Source organism: Melanerpes formicivorus, unplaced genomic scaffold (genome assembly GCF_026170545.1).
Source record: "Melanerpes formicivorus ecotype bairdi unplaced genomic scaffold, bMelFor1.0.p_v2 SCAF_1, whole genome shotgun sequence".
Lineage (NCBI taxonomy): Eukaryota > Metazoa > Chordata > Aves > Piciformes > Picidae > Melanerpes > Melanerpes formicivorus.
In genome coordinates, this window is record NW_027142353.1 from 25,580,237 (window position 1) to 25,595,892 (window position 15,656).

At 37.4% G+C, this 15,656-nt stretch overlaps 1 protein-coding gene across 1 annotated transcript in view; it reads right to left on the reverse strand.

The window, feature by feature from the left end:
* The window catches only part of CCDC138 (coiled-coil domain containing 138), a 42,467-nt gene that overhangs the window by 15,049 nt on the left and 11,762 nt on the right, over window positions 1-15,656 (reverse strand). Inside the window, exons 7-13 of the mRNA XM_068170919.1 lie at window positions 14,909-15,028; window positions 13,463-13,540; window positions 13,272-13,382; window positions 9,802-9,966; window positions 8,928-9,044; window positions 7,632-7,824; window positions 3,379-3,555 (exon numbers count right to left, since the gene is read on the reverse strand). Coding sequence (XP_068027020.1) covers window positions 3,379-3,555; window positions 7,632-7,824; window positions 8,928-9,044; window positions 9,802-9,966; window positions 13,272-13,382; window positions 13,463-13,540; window positions 14,909-15,028 — 961 coding nt within the window. The remainder of the gene's footprint in view (window positions 1-3,378; window positions 3,556-7,631; window positions 7,825-8,927; window positions 9,045-9,801; window positions 9,967-13,271; window positions 13,383-13,462; window positions 13,541-14,908; window positions 15,029-15,656) is intronic.

The following is a 15,656-nucleotide window of genomic DNA, read 5'->3' on the forward strand; positions in this document are numbered from 1 at the left end:
AAAGTGCTGCTTTGGTGCTGTGTTTAAATAGAAGACTGAACAGGCAGAAATGTAGCAATTTGTACACCATTATCAGCATTTTAAAACAAAAATAGTAGAATGTAGTAAGAGAAAAGGGATAAAGTATCTATGCTGGGATGATTTTCTACTGTCAGGTTCACAAGAAGCTGTTAACTCCCCCAGCAGTGGAATTTAAAAGCAATCAATTACTCCCACTGAAGATTTAAAACTGAAACAGCTAGACTTCAATGTAGGTCACTGAGCTCATCTGAGGGAAAACAGTCACTTCAGCACACAAACAGCATGAAATAAAACATAAATTATTTACTATTGTACTGTTTATCCTAACAATTACCTACAACTTAATTTCAACTGCTTCTTAAGTTTCTAGTGAAATGAAAGCAAACAGTAAGGACTCCGTTACAAAGTCGAAGTTTCTTTCCTCAAATGCAGTAACAGTAAAAGTACTGAACAGAATCCATAACATTTCTGGAAGACAGGAAATAAAAAAAAAAAGGAAAGAAAAAAAGACTACAATAGCATGCAAGTAAGCTGAAACTGAAGTGCTCTTGACATAAAGCAAACTGTAATATTGCTGCATAACATCTCTAGCAGCTCCTCTCACTCTTATGCCCTGAGGAGCCAGCCAAAGTTAACCTCAACTTTTTCCACCCCTGACATTTAGAAGTCAGCCTTTGTTCCATCTACGAAAGATTTTATACATTAAAAAGAACAGTAATCAATATAACATTTTAATCTCCTTGTTAGGCTTGAACATTTTTGTAAAAGAGGTGATGCAACCAAGACTGGCATAAATATACATATTTTCTGTATCCATGACACACTGTTACAGTTCCAAAAACACTGATTGGGAAAAAATGTTGGGGTTATTTTTGGCCAGCATCATGCTTCAAAATCACACAATGGCATGAAAACCCACTGATGTCTGAGAAACACCAGTGCAGCTCAATGACCATCCAAGTTCTGATACCTACACCATAATGCAGTCTGGTGACATATGCAGTTTCATAAACAAACATAACTTGAATCCTTCCAAGAAATAATGTGCCTGTATTGCATACTATAATGTAGGCTCTGGAGCTTTGTATACTATGATGACACAACTAAGTTTTAAGAAACATGCACAAATAAGCTTTGCAAGGGTACCAGAAGTCTTAATCACTTAATTACAAAATTCCTGTAGTGTTAAGACCACCATGTTTCTATAGCCTAGATGGATAGGTACACTGGTGCTATCCACCAGAATATATGACAACTCAGATAAATTTTTCATGAAGCTGTGGACCTCAGGCATATTTCTATTTATAGTTTTAAATGAGCTTGCAGCTGGTTTACAAGATCCATAGACTGGCATCATTCCTGTTGAATATGGTAAGCTTTCACTAACATTGTATCAAAAAAGATTAAAGACTTCATTAATGGTTATGTGTATGGAAATGGTGAATGTAGTGCCAAGAGGATGGAGCCAGGCTCTTCTCGGTGATGCCCAATGGCAGGACAAGGTGCAATGGGTGGAAGTTGAGGCATAGGAAGTTCCACGGAAACATGAGGAAAACAGTTTTCACTGTGAGGGTGACAGAACACTCTAACAGACTGCCCAGGAGGGCTGTGGAGTCTCCTGCTCTGGAGATATTTAAAACCTGCCTGGATGAGTTCCTGTGTGATCTGGTATAGGTGATCCTGCTCTGGCAGGGGGTTGGACTAGATGATCTTTCAAGGTCACTTCCAGACCCTAATGTCCTGTGATTCTGTGAAATGCTGACTCTAGTAGCAACCAAAAATGTTCTAACCTGGAATTTGAAGTAATACCAAAAGATAAACCAAAAAGAGCACCTTGAAGGCTGATAGCCCATCTTGTGGCTCTAATGAGAAAATTATGACAAATAGTTTTACTACCAAGAATGCAAATAGATACACAAAAAGGAGGTAAAAATAAGCTGATATTCCACTTTTACCTTTGGAGTAGAAATTAAATACCTAGTCCCTGATTAGTAAGGTTACATTTTCCACTCTTATGTCATCTAACTGAAAATTTAGATGATGCTTCAACAGCACCTTGTCATTAAGGCATGGATGATAAAGGGAATTCCAGTACAAATTCATTGAAATTATCCGCAATATTCACTTTCTTGCTCTTGTCAGATCTGGGGACTCCTTCTGAGGTTTTCTAAAGAAAGTCTGTCACTCAAGTTGTGTAGGGGTCATTTATTGTGATAACATGTGACTCCTGCTTTGTACTTGACACCAAGTTCTGCAGTGCAAAAAGACCCTGACATCTACTTCTTCCTTCAGAGTGGAGTACATAAAATCACTGACAACACAAAGGAGCTCCAAAATCTCAATGAGCAAAGAGCTTAATTACCCTTTGTAGTGAAGAGGTACTGGTCTTTAAATTCAGTATTTTTTATGATTTAAACTCCAGCTTTGATAGTTATCTTCCATCAGCCACAGCCTTAAAGGCGTGGATGTGCCCAAACATGCAAGAACACATGCGGGCGCACTGAATACCAAGCAGCGTGATACGCAGTAATTTTGGCTATCAGCTGCCTCTCACCATATAGATTTTACTTTTTCTCACTACTGTGTGCAAGTCTTTTTATAAACAGAAAAGTTAAAGTTAGCATTACCTTGACAGAAGCAAATGGTGAGCACCAACACATTTTTGAAATTGGCAGAGAAATAGCTCTTGTCAAAGGCATTCTGGCTTGCTGTCCTTTTTCTTTCTTTGCATTATTTTTTTTAAACAGACTTATTTTAAGCGATCCTTTTTGCTTAAATACTTCCCAAATAGTAGCTATGAAACATTGACTAGCACAAAGCAAGCCCTAGAATGAATAATGGCATCGCTGAAGTGCCAAAAAAATGCTGCTGCAGTTCTATTACCAAAACCCCCTTGTTAAATGTTATTCCTAACTTACTAGGTAAATAAGAGTAGAGAACATTGAACGTGCTATTTGGCTTTCTGGCCACAGTTTCCAGGAGGAAAATTAATGATTTTTTTTTCAGGTTTTGAAATACCTTGAAGGCATCCTGTGGACCACCTTATGATCTAGCAAGCTTTCTCAGATGCCTAAATCACTGTAGAAGCAATTATTCCTTCAACTCCATACTTCTATTACTTGTGATAGGAAGATCCAACAACAGAAGGCAACAATCATACCTGTAGAAAATACTGCATGTATATCCTAAGCTGGCCAGGACTTCTCTGTGATTCTGTGACATGCTAAAGCACCTCAATATCCTTCCTATAGTTAGGGGCCCAGAACTGTAAATAATACTCATGGTGTGGCCTCACCAGTGCTGAGTACAAGGGGATGATTTTTTAATTTATTTATTTTTTCCATTACACAAATTTACCTGATTCCATGGTCATCTGTAGCAATCCATCAAGCACACTAGAAAGCAAACCTCTACTGGATACTTTTAAGTGACTTAATATGACAGGCACACATTGGTATTCCAAAAATAAGGCTTTTCCTTCATCTGTCTTCAAGTCTGTGCGAAGGGAATCAAATGCCTGAGCCAGGTAATCCACTGAAATATATCAGAATATAGACAATAAAACTGCTGTAATCATAGTTCCATTATGCAATATGTGAACAAATATCCTGAGATTTATTGCAGCAGATGTATATTTAAAAGTTAAATTGCTGAAAATATTAAATTTTATTTTAATTTAAATACATCCTCTGCTTATTTTTATTCCCTAACAATTCCTTGTGAGTGAAGAAAAAGACTAAGTGCAACTTATATGTTGACCAAAAACACACTTACAAATACAGAGCTCTAATATTTTGCTTTAAGAGGAAAGAAATTACAAGCTTGTATAGTTAGAGAGAATGTTGGTTTCAATATCTAGGAAACCTCTGTCAAAGGAGCCAAGGGTTGATCTGTCTGAATAAGAGCAATCATTTTCGTGAGAGCAGCTACTCCCCACTCCTTTCTATAAAAAGCTGTAGTTTAAGTTTTGGTGCACACATTTTCTATACTCTTCCACTGCAGAGTGCAATAAATTCTATGAAGGATGTAGATTAAGTGAACCTCTCTAATTTTCTTGATTTCTTGATGTCAATTTTTTCTCAGTATCTTTGAATAGCACTAATCATCTGGAGTATAGAAATTTTAAGCACAAGGAGACAATTTGCCCTGCAGCAAATGTTTAACTACTGTGCCATCTGCTGGACACTGGTATTTTGATGGAAACGGGGATATGTGTTCAAACCAAATGTGTTGCTACTTTAGCACTAATCATTAGTGCCACATGGTCAGAGTGGTCAAAATTCATACACAGTGACATTTAACATATGTTTAACAACAGATTGTATTTTCCATGCTATAGAAGCCAGCAGTAAAAGGCAACTTTAGGAAGTTGCCAAACTGATTAATTCCAGTCAAGAGCGCTCATCTACATAGTGTCAGTAAATCTCTGAAAGAACTGTTTTTTGTATTGCAATCTTTTGCATCTTTCTATTAAACATTTCTGGAAATGTCAGTCTCAATTTAACAGTAATTATCATGCTGCACAAAAATACCTTGACTGAAAGAGTTCCCACCAATAGCTTAAATATTTTGTTTGTTTATTGATGATGTCAGGGCAGGTCATTTCAACACAAAGACATATTAATCTGCTGCACTATCTAAGCCAAAGGATGACTTCCATTAACAAGAACATTGGTCATTATCTATGGATTTAAAATCCTTGGCATTCCTGTTTAGTGTCCATTAGGGTAACAGCAATTTTGTGAAGTGGATCTCTGCTAAGAAATGGCCCAAGATACACAATTTATTTCATGAGAGAGTGAAAAAAATCTGATGCTAAAGTAGGCAGCATCTGGTTATGACATTCTGGCAGTCTTTCAGGATTGCCTTGAAAATTAACAGCTCTGTAATGTGTCTCCATCTCTTTTTGTTACTAGCAGAGGGGAGGTGTTATTAGTAGAGACATTTTAAAATACGAACTATTCTGAGAACAAATAGCACAAATAGAAACATGGAACAATTTAGGTTGGAACCTAGTCCAACCCTCCTGGCCAAAGCAAGGCCTTTTCTGAAGTTAGGTTAGATTGTTCATTCATAACCTCACTGAACAATTATTTGCTATCAAAATGATCTGTACTTTTAAAATGTCTTTGAAAAGGTGGGGCGGGGGGAAGTGTTTAGTATCACAAAGAATTGGAAAAGCATTATATATACATTCATTCTTATGCTGTCCTTGTAAAACATAATCTTGTAGAAAATCCCTGCTAGGAAGCTCCACAGTACTCCTGAGGTGCTGTAGACAGTAATCACCTTTTACACCTGCTCTTAATGGTGTCTAATTAGTGTTTTCTACCCAACTCCATAAAAAGGATCTGCCACACCTCTTGTTTCCTATTTCCTATCTGAGGAGAAAGGGCTTCATAACTGAAGGCAGCAGTTAACAAATCAGCTGAGAGAACACTTCTTTGAGATAAATTTCCCGCAGTTTTTAATTACCCTGTCCAGGCACAATCTGATCTTATTAACTCATAGTAGTGTCTATTCTGAAACCTTTACCTTCTGTCTCCCATGAGGCAGGGAAGACTAAACTTTCTGTTTCTCTGCCAACAAAAAATTACATAGGTTTTAAGTAGAGAAATCTACTTTACACTACTATTATATATATCTGCTAGTGTGAAAGGTGGGAGAATCCTGCGAGCAAATTTGAAACAGAAAAAAAACCTCAGTGAAGGAAAATGTCACTTACCTGTGACACCCCCCTACACAACAACCCCTGGCTCTTACTGGTTAACAGAAGGCAGAAGCATGAATTTAAATCAAAATGATGTAGCTAAGTCAGACACTACAATCCACAAACAAGCATTCAAGGCTTTCTGGACTATGTAGTTTAAAAGGATATTAGATTTTTTAAATTACTGTTCATTCTAAATAAATTAACAGACAAAAAGTCCACTCTTTATATAGTCAGAAGCTCAACGTGATAATACGTGGCAATTATATTGCATTTAGGATTCAGAGGGGACCTATTAACTCTGCTGCTGGTGGACTCGTTTGCATAGGTGAACAAAATTGCTTTAAAGCAATCACTGAAGCCATTTTTGAATTAAAACAATTAAATCAAAATAGAAATCTAGTAACAGAAATGAAAACAAGGCATTCTTTTGGAATGAATCATGAAATCTGCAGATTTGAGCGTTAAGAACCTTCAAGCATAATTCAGATTATGTACTAGTGTTCAGGTTTCCAAAGAAGTTATATATAAATTAGAAATAGGTAACAACTGAATTTGTTGAACTGACCAAATTTAATCTGTAAGTTAATTTAAAAATATCACTATAAATCAGAGTGATTGAAGGTTTTTCTTCTCTGGGTTCTGACAGAGTACATCAGCCTCTGCATCAAAAGGATAAGGAAGGAAATCCTTGAAAAAAGTTATTTAAAAATCTGAGTTTGTGCCTCTTCTCATCATGTGCTCAACACTCAGATCTCACAAAACCCAGTCTATTTATGTCATCATTTTAAAGAAAATGTTTAACTATTTCCAACCCATATCTGTTTTCAAAGAAGGCCCCACTTTGAAGACTTTGCACAGCATCTTGAAAACTGCACAAGTGAAGTAACCTGTCATATCTGAAGTAGCAGTCACTATCTTTGAGAGATGTGGTATATCCTGATATGACCTTCTTTGCTTTTGCTTTGTTAACAAAGTACATTACTATACTACATCAACAGAGGAATTTTGGAAGATTTTGGATAAGAAGGCCACTTTTCATACTAACCAGGTGGTTTTCAAAGACTAAACCATTTTTACATAGAATACAGTGCCTTTATAAATCATTCTATTTAGCAGTGGAATCTGAATGGACAATCATCTCAAGAACTGCCAGTTTCACAGTGTAGTATTTTTCAGTGTTGACAATGTTTTGTGGATAGCCATTTGCAGTGCCAGACTTGGTAGAAGAAGGGAGCAGGAGACAGATAAGAGCTGGAGTATCAACTGTGCCCTAAAGACCATGGAACAAAGCAATTTCAGGACACATTGTATCACAATTCGATCTAACCATTATAATCCACTACACAAGAGGATTTCTCTCTGTGGCTACAAATACATCAGAAATACCTATAAAGATAAATGTAGCACAGTTGTAACTATGTTAGGGGAAAAAAAAAACCAAACTTGACACTGCAGCAGATCAGCTTTCCACAGGATAGGTAAACAACCTACTAGCTTAAACAGAATGGTGAAATTCTAGAGCTGTGCAAAATCTGCTGCTTCAGTTTATGAAACAGCAACTACCTGTGCCATTCTAAGCAGTAAAGGATCTTGGCAATCCAATCACTGCTGTACTAACAGTCTGAAAGAATTACCAACATCTCTTTTCCCCATCTTCAGAAATGTTGATTTTCCTGACAAGAAGTCCTACGAAAAGAAACCTACACGTTCCCACATGAAATGAGAAATAGCCAGATTGATACTGGTTTCCGGTGTATTTTGCTTCACAAAGTAATAAAAGTCAAGCAAAACCACTTTCCATTATGAAAGTTAATAGACTTTACAGTATCACTGATACAATTTTTGTCCAGGCACATGACTGAAATAGATATGTAATCATTAAAAAACCAGAACTCACCTTGTGTCACTGTTTTAAGCACAACTAAAGTTGACAGGAACCTCAGAGGCATACAGGAACTCTTAAAGAAAGCTGCTGATTTTGATTTACTCTCTGTAGACTGTTCGGAAGAACTGTGTGGGTTTCCCTTACTTACTGTGCCTTTGAAAATATCTTCACCAAGTCTCCTCATTGTTGATGTCATCGTTGTGTGCTGTTTCAAACAATGCACACAGTGTAAACACTGAACCACATCAAAATCCTCTGTACTATATAAATATATTTCTCTAGTAATTAGATACTAAATAACAGATGGTTTGACCATCTATTGGAATAAAACCTATACACAAGATGCTACTTTGTGTTCCAAAAAGCAGGTGAACAACATTATCATGGCACCTAACGAACACATACTTCTTAATGAGAGTAGTTAGTGAGGGCCCCTGATATGCTGACATTTAAGCTGCTCCTGGTTCCAGAGCAAGCTTAGCTTCAGTCAACCCTATTTTGTAAGGCTGCCTGAAGTTATATCCTGTGGAAGTATTCATACAGTCAATATGTATTTATAGAATCAAACATGAGCCTTAAGAACACTGAAGGCTTAAAATCCTTAAGGCTTTTCATCATAGGCTATAAAGAAATACTACTTCAGAATCAAACTTCACAATGTGCTCATTTAAAATATAGTTTCTTACTAGTACTAAAATTAACACTTGACTCTTCTACTGAATTTCATTTCAAGATATTTACAAAGTTTCCTGTCTTTAGCTTTAGCAAAAGCACTTTTGACAGCACTATGCATTACACTAAGTCTTTGCACTACAGCTATTGTCTTTTTTATTATACTACTATTTCCTTATAGCAGTCCAGTCAAAGGGAGTAAGGAATGTCTGATAGTTAGACACTGAGCAGAGAACAGAAAAATAAAAATTCATTCTCTGCATTGCCATACATTTCCATAAATTTCAACAAATCTTATATACAAAGTGAAGCTAAAATGATGGCATTTTGCAATGCAAAATTTTAGAAACATATATAAAAATATAATTCCTGAGATGCTCAGACACCACAACAGAGCTCACGTACTTAAGAAAACTCTGCTGAGATACTCAATGAAAAATTTAAAATTAACTTAAAAAAGAATGTATCTGTGGTAAACACAATGAATTTATGCTTTGCATAGACAGCAAAGTTTCTTTCACATATGCTACCTGAAAGCATCCACTTTTCATATCTAATTAAGACACAAAATCTGTAAGTATCTTCCGTGAATTTAGTTTTTAAAAGACCATAATGCAAGAGGACTACTTGTTTTACCTGAATACTAGTGGCTAGCTGTCTTATAGACCAGTAAATTAATTTAATCACAGACATATGTAGTTTAGGATTCACAAATGGCATCCACTGGAGTTGCTCAGCCACCATAGGCAACAGCTGTAAAAATATAAAGAAGTAAAATTACATGCACTGTATAAGATTACTGTTTAAGAAAACCCTAAGTGAAAATCACACACACAGAGTTTCCAACTTTCTCTTGCAGATTAATAGATTATGTACTGCAAATACTCACTGTGTAGATCCAAAGAAAATTCTGTAACAAAATTATACATATACACAGATTTTAAATTTTACAAAGGTTTACATGCAAAGGAGAGACACATCATGTGAGCTCAATCTCAGTATATCCAAACCCAATGGCTTGAAATCTTTTAATATAATGTAGAACAGTAAAAGAAGATTTTTTTAAACATCTCACTGATTCCCAAACTTTGGCATTGCCATGTTACAACTATAGCACAGCATCAGCCTTATCAGTCAGAAATAGAAACGTTAATGTAGGTACTCAAATATTTTAAATTATACATGTTCATCTCATTTGAGAAAAGGAATTATGTACACATAAAACATTAGACAGAAGTGACTTGAAAATGCTGAAGCTCTCAAGTTGAGACTGAACATTGTATTTTTCCTTAGAAGTGACCTACTTGCATGCTTTACAAATGACAAATACTTCATCGTATCTCAGTGCCAGAATGAATGTTGACTTACTTATTAACAGTGATTTTAATTATGGTATCCAAACTATGCATAAAACAGCCTGACCCATTTCATTCTCTAAATCATTTAAACACACACACCACCTCAAATCTGAAAACATATCAACATACAAAACCAAACCAAACTCCTTTACCTTCATACACCTTTCCTGGGTGCAGGGTTTTTTTGAGGTCTGGGTAACCAGACACTTATGACTGTCCTCTCTTTCTTCTTGTGTTTTTATTTTGTTAAGGTGCTGGTCTGAGATCCAATCCATAAGAAAAGTTAAGAGCTCGTAAACGTGTGAATTCAGTGGTAGCTGTAATATAGCCAACAACATCAGCTATGTCGGCATGCAAGTTAATGACTTCTCTAAACCAAAATAACAACAGACTGAAATATATGAGAGTATATTAGTTCTGAAGTATTTGGTGTAATTTAAAGGATGATGAGCATATGCCTGATAACATTTGGGACATAAGTTACTGTATTGGGAATGTGTAAAAAATGTGATTTCAAGCAAACAGTGACCTTGAACAAGCTGTGTGTGCTCTGATAGGCCTTGTAACGAGCATACAAGGTTTGAGAAGCCTGCATGTTATTAATGTAACCTGTAACTTAGAATTCTGGGAAAGGTAAACTGTATATGGATGAAAGGGTGGAAGGTGGTGATTCTGACCTGAAGACCACTGTACATCAAGATTCATGTCATGGTTAACCTAAGCAGGGGCAGCCTGTGCTGTACAGAACAATAAACTGCATAGTTTGTCCTGTGCTTGGCTGCAAGATAAACTCAGCCAGCTAACAGTACTAGCCTGCAGGCAGCTCCCACTTGGTACTGGCAATCACGCCTCCTGCCTAGCCTTGCCTGTGTCTAAAAGGGCAACAAGAAGTGCTGTTCTGAATGTCCTTCATGAATAGACTTGTTTTATTGCTAGAAAAACATGTAACAGCTTGAATGGCCAAAAGAGTAGGAGCTTCTCTACACAGACAAGACCCGCCCTGGGAAAAGTCCACTCAGGCTCTGATGCTGCAGAAATGCAAGGTTCCCAGAATCTTAAGAGATTTAAGATTTACTCCCTGTCTATATTCCTCCTTTTACTCTCTCTCATTAAAACAGCCATTTCATTAAGCCATTTGTTGTCAAGCCTTTCTTACAGAGATCCAGAAAGAACCCTGAATTGCTTCTCTCACACCTCACTGCAGTTTGTTTTGAACTTAACCAAAAGCTTATAAACAGCCTTGGAAAATATTTTCACATACAGAAACACTACATTGTGTACTTCTGGGCAAATGAATTACAGGAGAAAGCAAATCTTTAACATCCTTTGCACACGGAAATTGTTATTTCAATGCACTAGACCTCCCTTTGTCTTATTTCATACAATTCTCTGATGTTAAAATTTAACTGGGTATGAACACTGCTAGGAAAATAACAAAGATTTAATGAAATTGTCATTGTGTCCCTGTACTACACTGCAGTGAAATACTCTATAAAATATATCCAGAGGTACCTGAAGACAGGCTGTACAAACACTTCTCTAAATTATTTTCTCTGCCTTCAGATAACTGTTTCCCTCTTCACTCAGTACTGTAACTACTGTTTATATTTCAGTTGCAATCAAAGCACACTAAAGGGAAGGGCAACAAAGCTGGTGAGGGGTTTGGAGCACAAGCCCTATGAGGAGAGACTGAGGGAGTTGGGGTTGCTTAGCCTGGAGAAGAGGAGGCTCAGGGGAGACCTTATTGCTGTCCACAACTACCTGAAGGGAGGTTGTAGCCAGGTGGGGGTTGGTCTCTTCTCCCAGGCAACCAGCACCAGAACAAGAGGACACAGCCTCAAGCTGCGCCAGGGGAGGTTCAGGCTGGATGTTAGGAAGAAGTTCTTCACAGAAAGAGTGACTGGCCATTGGAATGGGCTGCCCAGGGAGGTGGTGGAGACACCATCACTGGAGGTACATAAGAAGAGACTGGATGAGGCACTTGGCGCCGTGGTTTAGTTGATTAAATGGTGTTGGGTGATGGGCTGGACTTGATGATCTCAAATGTCTCTTCCAACCTGTTAATTCTCTTCTATTCTTTTCTATTCTAAAACCTATGTGAACAGTTATGTTGGCTATATATAAGAAGTACAGTTTTAAGGCATCAGATATAGATTAAGTAGGATGGTGTGAAATATCTCTCTCCTATTTCACAGTTTAGCCTCTAGCTAGAGAAAATCATTAGCACTTGGGAGTGCATTACTGGATTTGCTACTAAACAGAGTAACATGGAGACAGAAAGCACTTCAGTGGTGTATAGAGACATTTTAAAGAAAACATGATAATTTTGGAACTGTGCAGGAACACTGTATTTGTTCTTTCCCTCATTAAAGGCTACTTCTCAAAAAAACAACAGCAGTACAACTACTTTGGGCTTAGAAAATTAAATTTCTTTATGTGGTGCTTCTGACTACTTTTTAGTGTTATTTGTAAGAATGGTGCTGTACTGCTTAAGGTTTTCTCTGACAGTGAAAGAGTCCAGTTACAGTGTAAGCAGGATGTAGTATTCATAGATTCATAGAATGGTTTCAGTTGGAAGGGACCTTAAAGATCATCTAGTTCCAATCTCCCTGCCATGGGTAGGGACACCTTCCACTAGTCTATGCTGCTCAAGGCCTCATCCAGCCTGGCCTTGAACACTTCCAGGGAGGGGGCTTCCATGACCTCCCTGGGCAACCTGTTCCAGCATCTCACCTTCCTCACTATACAGAATTTCTTCCTAATCTTCAGTCTAAACCTGCCCTCCTCAAGTGTCAATCCATTCCCTCATGTTCTATCACTACAAGTCTTGTAAAGAGTCCCTTCACAGCTTTCTTGTAGGCCCCTTTCAGGTACTGGAAGGCTGGTATGAGGTCTCCCCAGAGCTTTCTTTTTTCAGGCTGAACAGCCCCAGTTCTCTCAGCCTGTCCCCATCAGCGAGGTGGTACAGCCCTCTGATCATCTTTGTGGCACTCCTCTGGACCTGCTCCAGCAATTCCATGTCCTTCTTATGCTGGGGGCACCAGAACTGGATGCAGCACTACAGGTGAGGTCTCACAAAAGCAGAGGAGGAGAATCACTTCCTTTGTTCTGTTGGTCACACCTCTTTTGATACAGCCCAGGACAGTTGTCCTTCTGTGCTGCAATCACACATTGCTGGCTCATGTTGCATTTTTCATTAACTGACACCCCCAAGTCCTACATCTCATGACTGGTCTCAAGCCACTCCTTGCCCAGTCTATATTTGTGCTTGGGATTTCCCCAACCCAGATGTACGATCTCACGCCTGGCCCCTCTGAACTTTATGAGATTGTCTTGGGCCCAGTCCTAATTGACAGATGAAAGATGACATGACAGGAAGAAGAAAACATACAATACAAATATATACATCTACTACACAGGCAGACAATACAAAATCCAACAGACTTAGTTTGAGCAACATGGTTAACTGCCAGTTCTCCCTTGATATAACCTGTATATTTTCCTACTGTAACTAATTTATTCACAAAATTTGAAGTTACACTTCCTAATTTCTAGAAGATACAAAGAATATTCCACTGTTTAATGTTTTTTGCATGATTCCTTCATTTTGCCCAGTTCTCACCTTAGTAATTTTTGATGTTGTCATCACTTTTTCCTGTTTGACAGGTTTGCTTTGTTGCACCACTTTACATATATCCTTAGACTTCTGTATCATTAAAAATTCATGCTTCCTCTACAAGAAAATGTAACAATTAATTATATTTCACTTGATACCTGTAAGGGAAGCAAGGTGCTTGTAAGAACAAACCTTACTTGCAGATTCTCTAAACGAGCTTGTACTTTTCTTGCTTGACCTTCCAACTTCTTGTTCAGCTCAGTTACATCATTTAACTGAAAGAATTAGAAAATATTAAAGCATCTCTAAATTCAAAACTCACTTCTTAATTATTACACTGAAATAATTTAATTTAGTTGCTGAGTGGCTAAGTTATTTAAATTCATGTTTATTCTTCTGAGCATGTGAAGTGATAGAAACAAAATCATCATCAATTTCCATAAGAAATAACATAATCACAGATGATTTGAGGTTGGCAGGCACCTCTGGAGGTCAGCTGGTCTGACCCTGCAGCTCAAGCAGTGCCATTGAGAGCCAACTGGTCAGGACTATGTCCACACAGCTTTTGAGTATCTCCAGGGTGAAAGACTCTACCACCTCTCTGGGCAACATGTTCCAGGATAAATAAGGCAGCACTAGCTCTTTGCTGACTTGCAGACCAACCTTTTAGTTTGCAGGGGCAGTATAAGCCCTACAATGCCAATCCAGACATACAAGCACTGCACACTTTTACTTAGCAGTGGCATAAAAATGGAGCACACATTTCAATGGGGAGGGGGTTCTCTGAAGAGTAAAACAGTTACTGAACATGCTGCAAAACCAGTTTGCTCGCTGAGAAAAGATGAGGAAACTGTAAACTCCACTTAAATATAAGGAACACACTCTATGCATACAACAATAAACAGAAGCCCTCAGTATGCACAGAATTGCAAATATTTTACAGTGAGGGAAAATAGAGAGATAGATGGGTTACACTGCAACTATCAACATCGTGGGGAGTAAGATCTGACCTCTAAGAGAAAGAATTACACTCTGCTGTAAATTTTTATTGTACTCTATCAGAGCTGTAATTAATTCAATGATAAAACAATGGTCAAACATTTTAGATAGCAATTTGCATGTTAGCATTTTAGGTTAGACTTAATAGCCAAGTGAGACAAAAATTTTTACTCTCTGTATTACTGTGAACCGCTGTGTCTGTTTAAAAACTGAGAAAATATTTCCTTAATTAACCTCTGTACAAATAACTGAAAAAACTTGGCAAACATGAAGTTAGAAATACACATTCTACTTTTTATTTAATAGAATCAGCACAGAGGGTGGTTCTATTATGTTATAAAATATTTTCTCTCCATCCACTTTCAGTCTGTTTTAGAGGATGTGTATTTCTCCTTGCTAAAAATCAGCTGTTGCCAGTGCACCAGAGGAGTGAGTCCAACTTTTCTTTATACTGTAAAAGATCAGTGAGGCTAAACTTCAACTACTAGAAGAAGGTGCAGAAAGTGCTTTCAGTCATTCATACAACTCTCGTTTCTGACAGAAACAGTAAGTTCAGCAGTTTTGCAAATTTAAGCCATTAAAATACTTTAAATTGTTGACTGTAACTTGTAAAATTCCAGACAACAGGAAATAACTAATTTTACCTGTTTTCTTAAAGAGTCATTCACTTCCTTCAAGGTCTCAAATGATGACTTCAGCCTCCTATTTTCTTTAGTTATTTCTCTCAAGGCTTCTGTCAGCTGTTTAACTTCTGCTCCATGTTGCTATAGAAATATCAGATTTAAAAACATGACTTACATAAGAATACTTTAGAAACAATTCTAAGCTAAAGTCCATTTTAGTGTTAAAATAATAAGATGAAGTTCGTAATTCCAAATGGCCAAAATCACACATTTGACCAGCAGTGAGAAAAACAACATCCACACTGCATATTAAGAAGAATCTGTCAAGAAACTGACAGTGCACAGCCTATTGCTCATAGGCTTTCCAGATTCTACCCTAGAATATACCAGTATGTGCGTGTCAAACACGGGAAAGACTTGCAAACTCAAAATCAGTGACAGAGCTTTGATTTGCAGCTTATCTTCCCATATAATTTAAAAAAAAAGTGATTATGTTTTTCAGTAATTTTTGAGGTTTCAACAAGTTTTACTGGCTTTGCTCATTCTGAGTCATGAAGAGCAAGAAACTAACGCTATACCTTGTGAACATGTGCACAAGCACATGAATCGCTTACTACAGCCTGCACAACCGCTGCCATTCTTCTCTTTCCCCCAAATCTTAATCTTCTCTGGACACTAGTGCATCTCTTTCAGTAAATGCCTTACTGAAAATACTGCAGCTACATATATGAGCTACATATTCTTTACTTATTCACCCACTCATTCTCTA